Source organism: Eucyclogobius newberryi, unplaced genomic scaffold (assembly GCF_026437365.1).
Source record: "Eucyclogobius newberryi isolate DKJ021-1_F unplaced genomic scaffold, fEucNew1.0.hap1 SCAF_134, whole genome shotgun sequence".
Lineage (NCBI taxonomy): Eukaryota > Metazoa > Chordata > Actinopteri > Gobiiformes > Gobiidae > Eucyclogobius > Eucyclogobius newberryi.
This window is the reverse complement of record NW_027315762.1, coordinates 5,001-19,377: the sequence shown is the minus strand read 5'-3', so window position 1 is coordinate 19,377 and position 14,377 is coordinate 5,001. Positions and strand designations below refer to the sequence as shown.

The following is a 14,377-nucleotide window of genomic DNA, read 5'->3' as shown; positions in this document are numbered from 1 at the left end:
CCAGGACTAAACCAGGACTAAACCAGGACTAAACCAGGACTCAACCAGGACTAAACCAGGACTAAACCAGGACTAAACCAGGACTAAACCAGGACTCAACCAGGACTAAACCAGGACTAAACCAGGACTAAACCAGGACTAAACCAGGACTCAACCAGGACTAAACCAGGACTAAACCAGGACTCAACCTGGACTAAACCAGGACTAAACCAGGACTAAACCAGGACTAAACCAGGACTAAACCAGGACTAAACCAGGACTCAACCTGGACTAAACCAGGACTAAACCAGGTCTAAACCAGGACTAAACCAGGACTAAACCAGGACTAAACCAGGACTCAACCTGGACTAAACCAGGACTAAACCAGGTCTAAACCAGGACTAAACCAGGACTAAACCAGGACTAAACCAGGACTCAACCTGGACTAAACCAGGTCTAAACCAGGTCTAAACCAGGACTAAACCAGGTCTAAACCAGGTCTAAACCAGGACTAAACCAGGACTAAACCAGGACTAAACCAGGACTCAACCTGGACTAAACCAGGACTAAACCAGGACTAAACCAGGACTAAACCTGGACTAAACCAGGACTAAACCAGGTCTAAACCAGGACTAAACCAGGACTAAAGCAGCACTAAACCAGGACTAAACCAGGACTAAACCTGGACTAAACCAGGACTAAACCAGGACTAAACCAGGACTAAACCAGGACTAAACCAGGACTAAACCAGGTCTAAACCATTTCTAAACCAGGAATAAAATGTATTCCTGGTGTGAACTACAGATACTTGGAATAATAAAAAAAGGTCTGAAAAAGAAACACTTGAATAACATTGAGCTGGACCTTGTTGTTGACGTTCTTCCTTCTTCCTGGTCCCTGGTCCCTGGTCCCTGGTCCCTGGTCCCTGGTCCCTGGTCCCTGGTCTCTGGTCCCTGGTCCCTGGTCCCTGGTCCCTGGTCTCTGGTCTCTGGTCCCTGGTCCCTGGTCCCTGGTCCCTGGTCTCTGGTCCCTGGTCCCTGGTCCCTGGTCCCTGGTCCCTGGTCCCTGGTCCCTGGTCCCTGGTCCCTGGTCCCTGGTCCCTGGTCCCTGGTCCCTGGTCCCTGGTCCCTGGTCCCTGGTCCCTGGTCCCTGGTCCCTGGTCCCTGGTCTCTGGTCTCTGGTCCTGGTCCCTGGTCCCTGGTCCCTGGTCTCTGGTCCCTGGTCCCTGGTCCCTGGTCCCTGGTCTCTGGTCTCTGGTCCCTGGTCCCTGGTCCCTGGTCCCTGGTCCCTGGTCCCTGGTCCCTGGTCCCTGGTCTCTGGTCTCTGGTCTCTGGTCCCTGGTCCCTGGTCCCTGGTCCCTGGTCCCTGGTCCCTGGTCCCTGGTCTCTGGTCTCTGGTCTCTGGTCCCTGGTCCCTGGTCCCTGGTCCCTGGTCCCTGGTCTCTGGTCTCTGGTCTCTGGTCTCTGGTCCCTGGTCCCTGGTCCCTGGTCCCTGGTCCTGGTCCCTGGTCCCTGGTCCCTGGTCCCTGGTCCCTGGTCTCTGGTCTCTGGTCTTTGGTCCTGGTCCCTGGTCCCTGGTCCCTGGTCCCTGGTCCCTGGTCTCTGGTCTCTGGTCTCTGGTCCCTGGTCCCTGGTCCCTGGTCCCTGGTCTCTGGTCTCTGGTCTCTGGTCTCTGGTCTCTGGTCCTGGTCCCTGGTCCCTGGTCCCTGGTCCCTGGTCCCTGGTCCCTGGTCCCTGGTCTCTGGTCTCTGGTCTTTGGTCCTGGTCCCTGGTCCCTGGTCCCTGGTCCCTGGTCCCTGGTCTCTGGTCTCTGGTCTCTGGTCCCTGGTCCCTGGTCCCTGGTCTCTGGTCTCTGGTCTTTGGTCCTGGTCCCTGGTCCCTGGTCCCTGGTCCCTGGTCCCTGGTCTCTGGTCTCTGGTCTCTGGTCCCTGGTCCCTGGTCCCTGGTCCCTGGTCTCTGGTCTCTGGTCTCTGGTCTCTGGTCTCTGGTCCTGGTCCCTGGTCCCTGGTCCCTGGTCCCTGGTCTCTGGTCCCTGGTCCAGTGTTGGTCCAGTTAAATGACCCGTCGCTAAGTGCTCTTGTGTGTTCGTTAGCGCTGGCTCTGACGTGAATTCGATGGGACTGGAGCGCGCGGCGGACGCATGAATTTAAACATGAGTCTCACCTTGGCTGCGCGCTCATTTGCATACGGGCATGTTGTTGTTAACGCGTCCAATTAACGGCCGCGCGGGCGCCAAACGGATGCGTCCGTGCGTAATGGATGCGTCCCGGCACAAGATGGAGCGGACGGGACGATGACAGGCGCCGATACGGACACGACGCGTAAGGTCAGTGCGGCATTACCATCCAACTGCACCGGGAGGCAGAGAGGGGACTAGAACCGGCCTAAAGGGACTAGAACCGGCCTAAATGGATGAAAACCGACGTAAAGGGACTAGAACCGGCCTAAAGGGATGAGAACCCGCCTGAAGGGGACGAGAACCGTTCTAAAGGGGACTAGAACCGGCCTAAAGGGATGAGAACCGAACTGAAGGGGACGAGAACCGGCCTAAAGGGGACTAGAACTGGCCTAAAGGGGACGAGAACCGGCCTAAAGGGGACGAGAACCGGCCTAAAGGGGACTAGAACCGGCCTAAAGGGGATGAGAACCGGCCTAAAGGGGACGAGAACCAGCCTGAAGGGGACGAGAACCGTTCTAAAGGGGACTAGAACCGGCCTAAAGGGATGAGAACCGGCCTAAAGGGATGAGAACCGGCCTGAAGGGGACAAGAACCGACCTAAAGGGACGAGAACCGGCCTAAAGGGACCAGAACCGGCCTAAAGGGACGAGAACCGGCCTAAAGGGGACGAGAAACGACCTGAAGGGGACGAGAACCAGCCTAAAGGGGACTAGAACCGGCCTAAAGGGATGAGAACCGGCCTGAAGGGGACGAGAACCGACCTAAAGGGACGAGAACCGGCCTATAGGGATGAGAACCGGCCTAAAGGGATGAGAACTGGCCTGAAGGGGACGAGAACCGGCCTAAAGGGGACTAGAACCGGCCTAAAGGGGATGAGAACCGGCCTAAAGGGGATGAGAACCGGCCTAAAGGGGACGAGAACCAGCCTGAAGGGGACGAGAACCGTTCTAAAGGGGACTAGAACCGGCCTAAAGGGATGAGAACCGGCCTAAATGGATGAAAACCGACGTAAAGGGACTAGAACCGGCCTAAAGGGATGAGAACCGGCCTGAAGGGGACGAGAACCGTTCTAAAAGGGGACTAGAACCGGCCTAAAGGGATGAGAACCGAACTGAAGGGGACGAGAACCGGCCTAAAGGGGACTAGAACTGGCCTAAAGGGGACGAGAACCGGCCTAAAGGGGACGAGAACCGGCCTAAAGGGGACTAGAACCGGCCTAAAGGGGATGAGAACCGGCCTAAAGGGGACGAGAACCAGCCTGAAGGGGACGAGAACCGTTCTAAAGGGGACTAGAACCGGCCTAAAGGGATGAGAACCGGCCTAAAGGGATGAGAACCGGCCTGAAGGGGACAAGAACCGACCTAAAGGGATGAGAACCGGCCTAAAGGGACCAGAACCGGCCTAAAGGGACGAGAACCGGCCTAAAGGGGACGAGAAACGACCTGAAGGGGACGAGAACCAGCCTAAAGGGGACTAGAACCGGCCTAAAGGGATGAGAACCGGCCTGAAGGGGACGAGAACCGACCTAAAGGGACGAGAACCGGCCTATAGGGATGAGAACCGGCCTAAAGGGATGAGAAGCGGCCTGAAGGGGACGAGAACCGGCCTAAAGGGGACTAGAACCGGCCTAAAGGGGATGAGAACCGGCCTAAAGGGGATGAGAACCGGCCTAAAGGGGACGAGAACCGGCCTGAAGGGGACGAGAACCAGCCTGAAGGGGACGAGAACCGTTCTAAAGGGGACTAGAACCGGCCTAAAGGGATGAGCACCGGCCTGAAGGGGACAAGAACCGACCTAAAGGGACGAGAACCGGCCTAAAGGGACCAGAATCGGCCTAAAGGTACGAGAACCGGCCTAAAGGGGACGAGAACCGACCTGAAGGGGACGAGAACCGGCCTAAAGGGGACTAGAACCGGCCTAAAGGGATGAGAACCGGCCTGAAGGGATGAGAACCGGCCTAAAGGGATGAGAACCGGCCTGAAGGGGACGAGAACCGACCTAAAGGGACGAGAACCGGCCTATAGGGATGAGAACCGGCCTAAAGGGATGAGAACCGGCCTAAAGGAGATGAGAACCGGCCTAAAGGGGACGAGAACCGGCCTAAAGGGGACTAGAACCGGCCTAAAGGGGATGAGAACCGGCCTAAAGGGGATGAGAACCGGCCTGAAGGGGACGAGAACCGTTCTAAAGGGGACTAGAACCGGCCTAAAGGGATGAGAACCGAATTGAAGGGGACGAGAACCGGCCTAAAGGGGACTAGAACTGGCCTAAAGGGGACGAGAACCGGCCTAAAGGGGACGAGAACCGGCCTAAAGGGGACTAGAACCAGCCTGAAGGGGACGAGAACCGTTCTAAAGGGGACTAGAACCGGCCTAAAGGGATGAGAACCGGCCTGAAGGGATGAGAACCGGCCTAAAGGGATGAGAACCGGCCTGAAGGGGACGAGAGCCGACCTAAAGGGACGAGAACCAGCCTGAAGGGGACAAAAACCGTTCTAAAGGGGACTAGAACCGGCCTAAAGGGATGAGAACCGGCCTGAAGGGGACGAGAACCGGCCTAAAGGGGACTAGAACTGGCCTAAAGGGGACGAGAACCGGCCTGAAGGGACGAGAACCAACCTAAAGGGGACGAGAACCGGCCTAAAGGGGACAAGAACGGGCCTAAAGGGGACTAGAACCGGCTTAAAGGGATGAGAACTGGCCTGAAGGGACGAGAACCGGCCTAAAGGGGACGAGAACCGGCCTTAAGGGACGATAACCGGCCTAACAGGGACAAGAACTGGCCCAAAGGGAATAGAACCGGCCTAAAGGGGACGAGAACCGGCCTGAAGGGACGATAACCGGCCTAAAGGGGACTAGAACCGGCCTAAAGGGGATGAGAACCGGCCTAAAGGGGATGAGAACCGGCCTGAAGGGGACGAGAACCGTCCTGAAGGGATGAGAACCGGTCTGAAGGGACGAGAACCGCACAATGACCTCCAGTACAATGACCTCCAGCACAATGACCTCCAGCACAATGACCTCCAGCACAATGACCTCCAGCACAATGACCTCCAGCACAATGACCTCCAGTGCAATGACCTCCAGCACAATGACCTCCAGTACAATGACCTCCAGCACAATGACCTCCAGTACAATGACCTCCAGCACAATGACCTCCAGCACAATGACCTCCAGTACAATGACCTCCAGCACAATGACCTCCAGCACAATGACCTCCAGTACAATGACCTCCAGCACAATGACCTCCAGCACAATGACCTCCAGTACAATGACCTCCAGCACAATGACCTCCAGCACAATGACCTCCAGTACAATGACCTCCAGTACAATGACCTCCAGCACAATGACCTCCAGTACAATGACCTCCAGTACAATGACCTCAGTACAATGACCTCCAGCACAATGACCTCCAGCACAATGACCTCCAGCACAATGACCTCCAGCACAATGACCTCCAGTACAATGACCTCCAGCACAATGACCTCCAGTACAATGACCTCCAGCACAATGACCTCCAGCACAATGACCTCCAGCACAATGACCTCCAGTACAATGACCTCCAGCACAATGACCTCCAGTACAATGACCTCCAGCACAATGACCTCCAGTACAATGACCTCCAGCACAATGACCTCCAGCACAATGACCTCCAGTACAATGACCTCCAGTACAATGACCTCAGTACAATGACCTCCAGCACAATGACCTCCAGCACAATGACCTCCAGCACAATGACCTCCAGCACAATGACCTCCAGCACAATGACCTCCAGCACAATGACCTCCAGTACAATGACCTCAAGCACAATGACCTCCAGCACAATGACCTCCAGCACAATGACCTCCAGTACAATGACCTCCAGCACAATGACCTCCAGCACAATGACCTCCAGTGCAATGACCTCCAGCACAATGACCTCCAGTACAATGACCTCCAGCACAATGACCTCCAGTACAATGACCTCCAGCACAATGACCTCCAGCACAATGACCTCCAGTACAATGACCTCCAGCACAATGACCTCCAGCACAATGACCTCCAGTACAATGACCTCCAGTACAATGACCTCCAGCACAATGACCTCCAGTACAATGACCTCCAGCACAATGACCTCCAGCACAATGACCTCCAGTACAATGACCTCCAGCACAATGACCTCCAGCACAATGACCTCCAGTACAATGACCTCCAGTACAATGACCTCAGTACAATGACCTCCAGCACAATGACCTCCAGCACAATGACCTCCAGCACAATGACCTCCAGCACAATGACCTCCAGTACAATGACCTCCAGCACAATGACCTCCAGTACAATGACCTCCAGCACAATGACCTCCAGTACAATGACCTCCAGCACAATGACCTCCAGCACAATGACCTCCAGCACAATGACCTCCAGTACAATGACCTCCAGCACAGTGACCTCCAGCACAATGACCTCCAGCACAATGACCTCCAGCACAATGACCTCCAGCACAATGACCTCCAGTACAATGACCTCCAGTACAATGACCTCCAGCACAATGACCTCCAGCACAATGACCTCGGTTTGTTCAGGATTAAGAAGCAGATCATTAAGTGTCCTCCAGGTTTTTATCTCCTTCACACGAGCTCTAAGTCTGTCTGATCATGTGACCTGATCATGTGACCTGATCATGTGACCTAACGGCAGCATGTAAAGAGGAAACAGAACTGGACCCAGTACTGACCCCTGAGGCCCACCGTGACTTTAGAACAAAGAACTGATAAATAATCAAAGAAAACAAACAGAACTAATATAGTTCTTTGAGGCACGATGTGAATTATGCAGATTTATTTATTTCTTCAGGATGATTTGTTTGTTTCATGAGCTCGTGTCACACACAGAAGAAGGTTTATTACTTTATGTCTTACAATAACATCGCTTTATCCCCTTTGTGCCCACGACTGAGCCCAGCAACAGTCTAGACATCGGCCAAACAAATCACCAACATGTTAGAAACATAAACATTGCAAAACAGAAGAAACATGTTTGAAAAAAACTGAAAGTTTGAATAAACAAGCTACAAAAACAGATTTAAGAATGAAACAGACGTCGTTCTTCATGAAAGTCACGTCCAGAAGCTCCAGATTCTGAAGCATCACGTTTGTCGTCATGGAGATGTTCCACAGATCTGACCTGTAACTTCAGTGGCATCCGTGTCAATAGAAGAGGTTAAAGGTTAAAGCCACACTGTGGAACCTGCCTGCTCCTAAACCCACCCTCAGACTTTAAAAACACAGAGGAGCAGAGCGTCCTGGAATAATAGAAGAGGCTGTGGCCCCCAGTTTGAGAACCTGCATTAAACGCATGAGTCTGTGATGATCACGAGGACACTTGGAGGCAGTGACCCATTTACATCCTCTCGCTTCCTTTCCTCTTTCCTCGCTCGTGTCCTCCTTTCTGGTGGTGGGCGGGGCTTTCTTCCAGGCTCCGCCCTCAGACCGGAGCGTCTTGGAGACCGTGTCCGGGCTGCGAGCGCGAGCGCTGATGAGCGGCCGTGCGTCCCGTGAGCCCCGTGAGCCCCGTGAGCCCCGCAGCGTGTTCTCGCGTCCTCGCGTCCTCGCGTCCTCGCCATGTCTCCTGGGCGCGTGCTCGTCGCGCTGCTGCTCTCGGTATCGTCCGTAGATTCACGGAACGGGCCGAAAGTCACCGAGAAGGTACCGGAGCTTCTGCCGCATTTATTGCCGTTCACACGCGCGTTATCGTGCACGTGAGCGCGCGGGTCCGGGGCCGTGCACGTGACCCGTGCACGTGAGCGCGCGGGTCCGGGGCCACCCGTGCACGTGAGCGCGCGGGTCCGGGGCCGTGCACGTGTGTATCTGTTATAACGGTGTAGCGCACGCGCACGCGCAGACTGAGCCTCTGCGGCAGAACGGCCCCGGTAACGGAGCAGGAGCCCGAGCTATGGCCCGGGGGCCAAACGCGGCCCTCAGACCAGTGTTTGTTCCGGCTGAATTGGTCCAAACGACTGAAAGTACTTTTCACAGACGTAATAACAAACATGTTTATTTGAACACTCTTTCTTAAAGGTTAAAGGTCACTCACCTTTAAAACTGCATCACATTAAAGATCGAGTCACTTTGTCGTCACCTCAAAGTATTATTTATGTTTTAATTTATGAGACTAAATATGTGTATGATGTGGAGTGTAGTTCTAGAAGGTTCTGTGGTGGACTGGACCTTTGGACTGATGTAGAGTGTAGTTCTAGAAGGTTCTGTGGTGGACTGGACCTTTGGACTGATGTGAAGTGTAGTTCTAGAAGGTTCTGTGGTGGACTGGACCTTTGGACTGGTGTAGAGTGTAGTTCTAGAAGGTTCTGTGGTGGACTGGACCTTTGGACTGATGTGGAGTGTAGTTCCAGAAGGTTCTGTGGTGGACTGGACCTTTGGACTGGTGTAGAGTGTAGTTCCAGAAGGTTCTGTGGTGGACTGGACCTTTGGACTAGTGTAGAGTGTAGTTCCAGAAGGTTCTGTGGTGGACTGGACCTTTGGACTGATGTGAAGTGTAGTTCTAGAAGGTTCTGTGGTGGACTGGACCTTTGGACTGATGTGAAGTGTAGTTCTAGAAGGTTCTGTGGTGGACTGGACCTTTGGACTGATGTGAAGTGTAGTTCTAGAAGGTTCTGTGGTGGACTGGACCTTTGGACTGATGTGAAGTGTAGTTCTAGAAGGTTCTGTGGTGGACTGGACCTTTGGACTAGTGTAGATTGTAGTTCCAGAAGGTTCTGTGGTGAACTGGACCTTTGGACTAGTGTAGAGTGTAGTTCCAGAAGGTTCTGTGGTGGACTGGACCTTTGGACTGATGTGGAGTGTAGTTCCAGAAGGTTCTGTGGTGGACTGGACCTTTGGACTGATGTGAAGTGTAGTTCTAGAAGGTTCTGTGGTGGACTGGACCTTTGGACTGATGTGAAGTGTTGTTCTAGAAGGTTCTGTGGTGGACTGGACCTTTGGACTGGTGTAGAGTGTAGTTCCAGAAGGTTCTGTGGTGGACTGGACCTTTGGACTAGTGTAGAGTGTAGTTCCAGAAGGTTCTGTGGTGGACTGGACCTTTGGACTGATGTGAAGTGTAGTTCTAGAAGGTTCTGTGGTGGACTGGACCTTTGGACTGATGTGAAGTGTAGTTCTAGAAGGTTCTGTGGTGGACTGGACCTTTGGACTAGTGTAGAGTGTGGTTCCAGAAGGTTCTGTGGTGGACTGGACCTTTGGACTGATGTGGAGTGTAGTTCTAGAAGGTTCTGTGGTGGACTGGACCTTTGGACTGATGTGGAGTGTAGTTCCAGAAGGTTCTGTGGTGGACTGGACCTTTGGACTGATGTGAAGTGTAGTTCTAGAAGGTTCTGTGGTGGACTGGACCTTTGGACTGGTGTGAAGTGTAGTTCTAGAAGGTTCTGTGGTGGACTGGACCTTTGGACTGATGTGAAGTGTAGTTCTAGAAGGTTCTGTGGTGGACTGGACCTTTGGACTGATGTGAAGTGTAGTTCTAGAAGGTTCTGTGGTGGACTGGACCTTTGGACTAGTGTAGAGTGTAGTTCCAGAAGGTTCTGTGGTGGACTGGACCTTTGGACTGGTGTAGAGTGTAGTTCCAGAAGGTTCTGTGGTGGACTGGACCTTTGGACTGATGTGAAGTGTAGTTCCAGAAGGTTCTGTGGTGGACTGGACCTTTGGACTGATGTGAAGTGTAGTTCCAGAAGGTTCTGTGGTGGACTGGACCTTTGGACTAGTGTAGATTGTAGTTCCAGAAGGTTCTGTGGTGAACTGGACCTTTGGACTGGTGTAGAGTGTAGTTCCAGAAGGTTCTGTGGTGGACTGGACCTTTGGACTGATGTGAAGTGTAGTTCTAGAAGGTTCTGTGGTGGACTGGACCTTTGGACTGATGTGAAGTGTAGTTCTAGAAGGTTCTGTGGTGGACTGGACCTTTGGACTGATGTGAAGTGTAGTTCTAGAAGGTTCTGTGGTGGACTGGACCTTTGGACTGATGTGAAGTGTAGTTCTAGAAGGTTCTGTGGTGGACTGGACCTTTGGACTAGTGTAGAGTGTAGTTCTAGAAGGTTCTGTGGTGGACTGGACCTTTGGACTGATGTGAAGTGTAGTTCCAGAAGGTTCTGTGGTGGACTGGACCTTTGGACTAGTGTAGAGTGTAGTTCCAGAAGGTTCTGTGGTGGACTGGACCTTTGGACTGGTGTAGAGTGTAGTTCTAGAAGGTTCTGTAGCGGACTGGACCTTTGGACTGGTGTAGAGTGTAGTTCTAGAAGGTTCTGTGGTGGACTGGACCTTTGGACTGATGTGAAGTGTAGTTCCAGAAGGTTCTGTGCTGGACTGGACCTTTGGACTGGTGTGGAGTGTAGTTCTAGAAGGTTCTGTGCTGGACTGGACCTTTGGACTGATGTGGAGTGTAGTTCTAGAAGGTTCTGTGGTGGACTGGACCTTTGGACTGATGTGGAATGTAGTTCCAGAAGGTTCTGTGGTGGACTGGACCTTTGGACTGATGTGGAGTGTAGTTCTAGAAGGTTCTGTGGTGGACTGGACCTTTGGACTGATGTGGAGTGTACTTCCAGAAGGTTCTGTGGTGGACTGGACCTTTGGACTGATGTGGAGTGTAGTTCTAGAAGGTTCTGTGGTGGACTGGACCTTTGGACTGATGTGGAGTGTAGTTCTAGAAGGTTCTGTGGTGGACTGGACCTTTGGACTGATGTGAAGTGTAGTTCTAGAAGGTTCTGTGGTGGACTGGACCTTTGGACTGATGTGGAGTGTAGTTCCAGAAGGTTCTGTGGTGGACTGGACCTTTGGACTGATGTGGAGTGTAGTTCTAGAAGGTTCTGTGGTGGACTGGACCTTTGGACTGATATGAAGTGTAGTTCTAGAAGGTTCTGTGGTGGACTGGACCTTTGGACTGATGTGAAGTGTAGTTCTAGAAGGTTCTGTGGTGGACTGGACCTTTGGACTGATGTGAAGTGTAGTTCCAGAAGGTTCTGTGGTGGACTGGACCTTTGGACACGTTTGAACTCACCTTTGTTACGATCTCGTGGCAGGTTTTCTTTGACGTGACAGTCGGAGGTCACGAGGTCGGCAGGATCGTCATCGGACTGTTCGGGGAAGACGTTCCACTCACGGTCGCCAACTTCGTCACCCTGGCAACGGGAGAGGTCAGATGCCCTCCCGTCCTCCTGTGTCTCTGTGTTTACTGCAGAATGACCTTTGTGTTTAATCACATGTTCCCTTTATCGTGGAACATAAAGGTTCAGATGAAGAAAACAAGAGGAAGCAACGATAATCCAACCCTCAGTGTCGTACATTAAACCTTCTGTTTGTGAGTCTCTGACCCCCAGAGTCTCTGACCCTCAGAGTCTCTGAGTCTCAGAGTCTCTGAGTCTCTGACCCCCAGAGTCTCTGACCCTCAAAGTCTCTGAGTCTCTGAGTCTCTGACCCCCAGAGTCTCTGAGTCTCTGACCCCCAGAGTCTCTGACCCTCATGTGTCTGTGTTGGACAGAAAGATTACGGATACAAAGGCTCCAGGTTCCACCGCGTCATCAAGGACTTCATGATCCAGGGAGGAGACTTCACCAACGGAGACGGCAGCGGAGGTACTGATCCTGGTCCTGGTCCTGGACCTGGTTCTGGCCCTGGTCCTGGTCCTGGTCCTGGACCTGGTCCTGGTCCTGGACCTGGTCCTGGTCCTGGTCCTGGTCCTGGTCCTGGTCCTGGTCCTGGTCCTGGTCCTGGTCCTGGTCCTGGACCTGGACCTGGTCCACTCACTCTTCTTCTTCTTGGACTTGCAGGTCACAGCATCTATGGAACGACCTTTGCAGATGAAAACTTCAGACTGAAGCATTTGGGAGCCGGATGGGTGAGTCAGGATTTGTGTTGGTGCTCCACCTGCTGGAGGCAGAGGGAACACCACCTGTCACTGTGTGTCTCCACCTGCAGGTGAGCATGGCAAACGCAGGCCCGGACACAAACGGCTCGCAGTTCTTCATCCTGGCCACTAGAGCGCCGTGGCTCGACGGGAAACACGTCGTCTTCGGAAAAGTGCTGGATGGAATGGTGAGTCACATGACACAGTCACATGACACAGTCACATGACACAGTCACATTATAATGTAACAGACTGTTTTAGATCAGAAGAATGTAAAGGTTCTGGACGCCACTGAACAGAGATTATCAAGTGGGAGCCTCAGGTTGAGAAGCCCCCGTTTCAAACTCCTGCAGGCTCCTCCCACAGTAACGGAATGTATTATAAGCACATGGTGTTTACTGTTTCAGACGGTGGTGTTCAGTGATGGTGTTTACTGTTTCAGACGGTGGTGTTCAGTGATGGTGTTTACTGTTTCAGACGGTGGTGTTCAGTGATGGTGTTTACTGTTTCAGACGGTGGTGTTCAGTGATGGTGTTTACTGTTTCAGACGGTGGTGTTCAGTGATGGTGTTTACTGTTTCAGACGGTGGTGTTCAGTGATGGTGTTTACTGTTTCAGACGGTGGTGTTCAGTGATGGTGTTTACTGTTTCAGACGGTGGTGTTCAGTGATGGTGTTTACTGTTTCAGACGGTGGTGTTCAGTGATGGTGTTTACTGTTTCAGACGGTGTTGTTCAGTGATGGTGTTTACTGTTTCAGACGGTGTTCAGTGATGTTGTTTACTGTTTCAGACGGTGTTCAGTGATGGTGTTTACTGTTTCAGACGGTGTTCAGTGATGTTGTTTACTGTTTCAGACGGTGGTGTTCAGTGATGGTGTTTATTGTTTCAGACTGTGGTGTTCAGTGATGGTGTTTACAGTTTCAGACGGTGTTCAGTGATGGTGTTTATTGTTTCTGACGGTGGTGTTCAGTGATGGTGTTTATTGTTTCAGACGGTGGTGTTGAGTGATGGTGTTTACTGTTTCAGATGGTGGTGTTCAGTGATGGTGTTTATTGTTTCTGACGGTGGTGTTCAGTGATGGTGTTTATTGTTTCAGATGGTGGTGTTCAGTGATGGTGTTTATTGTTTCAGATGGTGGTGTTCAGTGATGGTGTTTATTGTTTCAGATGGTGGTGTTCAGTGATGGTGTTTACTGTTTCAGACTGTGTTCAGTGATGGTGTTTACTGTTTCAGACGGTGTTCAGTGATGGTGTTTATTGTTTCAGACGGTGGTGTTCAGTGATGGTGTTTATTGTTTCAGACGGTGGTGTTCAGTGATGGTGTTTACTGTTTCAGACGGTGTTCAGTGATGGTGTTTACTGTTTCAGACGGTGTTCAGTGATGGTGTTTACTGTTTCAGACGGTGGTGTTCAGTGATGGTGTTTACTGTTTCAGACGTGTTCAGTGATTGTGTTTACTGATTCAGACGGTGTTCAGTGATGGTGTTTATTGTTTCAGACGGTGGTGTTCAGTGATGGTGTTTACTGTTTCAGACGGTGGTGTTCAGTGATGGTGTTTACTGTTTCAGACGGTGGTGTTCAGTGATGGTGTTTATTGTTTCAGACGGTGGTGTTCAGTGATGGTGTTTACTGTTTCAGACGGTGGTGTTCAGTGATGGTGTTTACTGTTTCAGACGGTGGTGTTCAGTTATGGTGTTTACTGTTTCAGACGGTGTTCAGTGATGGTGTTTATTGTTTCAGACGGTGGTATCAGTGATGGTGTTTATTGTTTCAGACGGTGGTGTTCAGTGATGGTGTTTACTGTTTCAGACGGTGGTGTTCAGTGATGGTGTTTACTGTTTCAGACGGTGTTGTTCAGTGATGGTGTTTATTGTTTCAGACGGTGGTGTTCAGTGATGGTTTTTATTGTTTCAGACTGTGGTGTTCAGTGATGGTGTTAACAGTTAGACGGTGTTCAGTGATGGTGTTTACTGTTTCAGACGGTGGTGTTCAGTGATGGTGTTTACTGTTTCAGACGGTGTTCAGTGATGGTGTTTATTGTTTCAGACTGTGGTGTTCAGTGATGGTGTTTACTGTTTCAGACGGTGTTCAGTGATGGTGTTTATTGTTTCAGACTGTGGTGTCAGTGATGGTGTTTACTTTTTCAGACGGTGTTCAGTGATGGTGTTTACAGTTTCAGACGGTGTTCAGTGATGGTGTTTACTGTTTCAGACGGTGGTATCAGTGATGGTGTTTATTGTTTCAGACGGTGGTATCAGTGATGGTGTTTATTGTTTCAGACGGTGGTGTTCAGTGATGGTGTTTACTGTTTCAGACGGTGGTGTTCAGTGATGCTGTTTACTGT

The 14,377-nt window shown here is 51.8% G+C and overlaps 1 protein-coding gene across 1 annotated transcript in view; it reads left to right on the top strand.

The window, feature by feature from the left end:
* The first annotated feature begins 7,709 nt into the window (after positions 1–7,709).
* ppic (peptidylprolyl isomerase C) overlaps positions 7,710–14,377 on the top strand; it is a 9,003-nt gene continuing 2,335 nt past the window's right edge. The window contains exons 1-5 of the mRNA XM_072443915.1: positions 7,710–7,840; positions 11,212–11,325; positions 11,670–11,763; positions 11,959–12,026; positions 12,107–12,223. Of these exons, the coding sequence (XP_072300016.1) occupies positions 7,757–7,840; positions 11,212–11,325; positions 11,670–11,763; positions 11,959–12,026; positions 12,107–12,223 (477 nt within the window). The 5' untranslated portion in view covers positions 7,710–7,756. The remainder of the gene's footprint in view (positions 7,841–11,211; positions 11,326–11,669; positions 11,764–11,958; positions 12,027–12,106; positions 12,224–14,377) is intronic.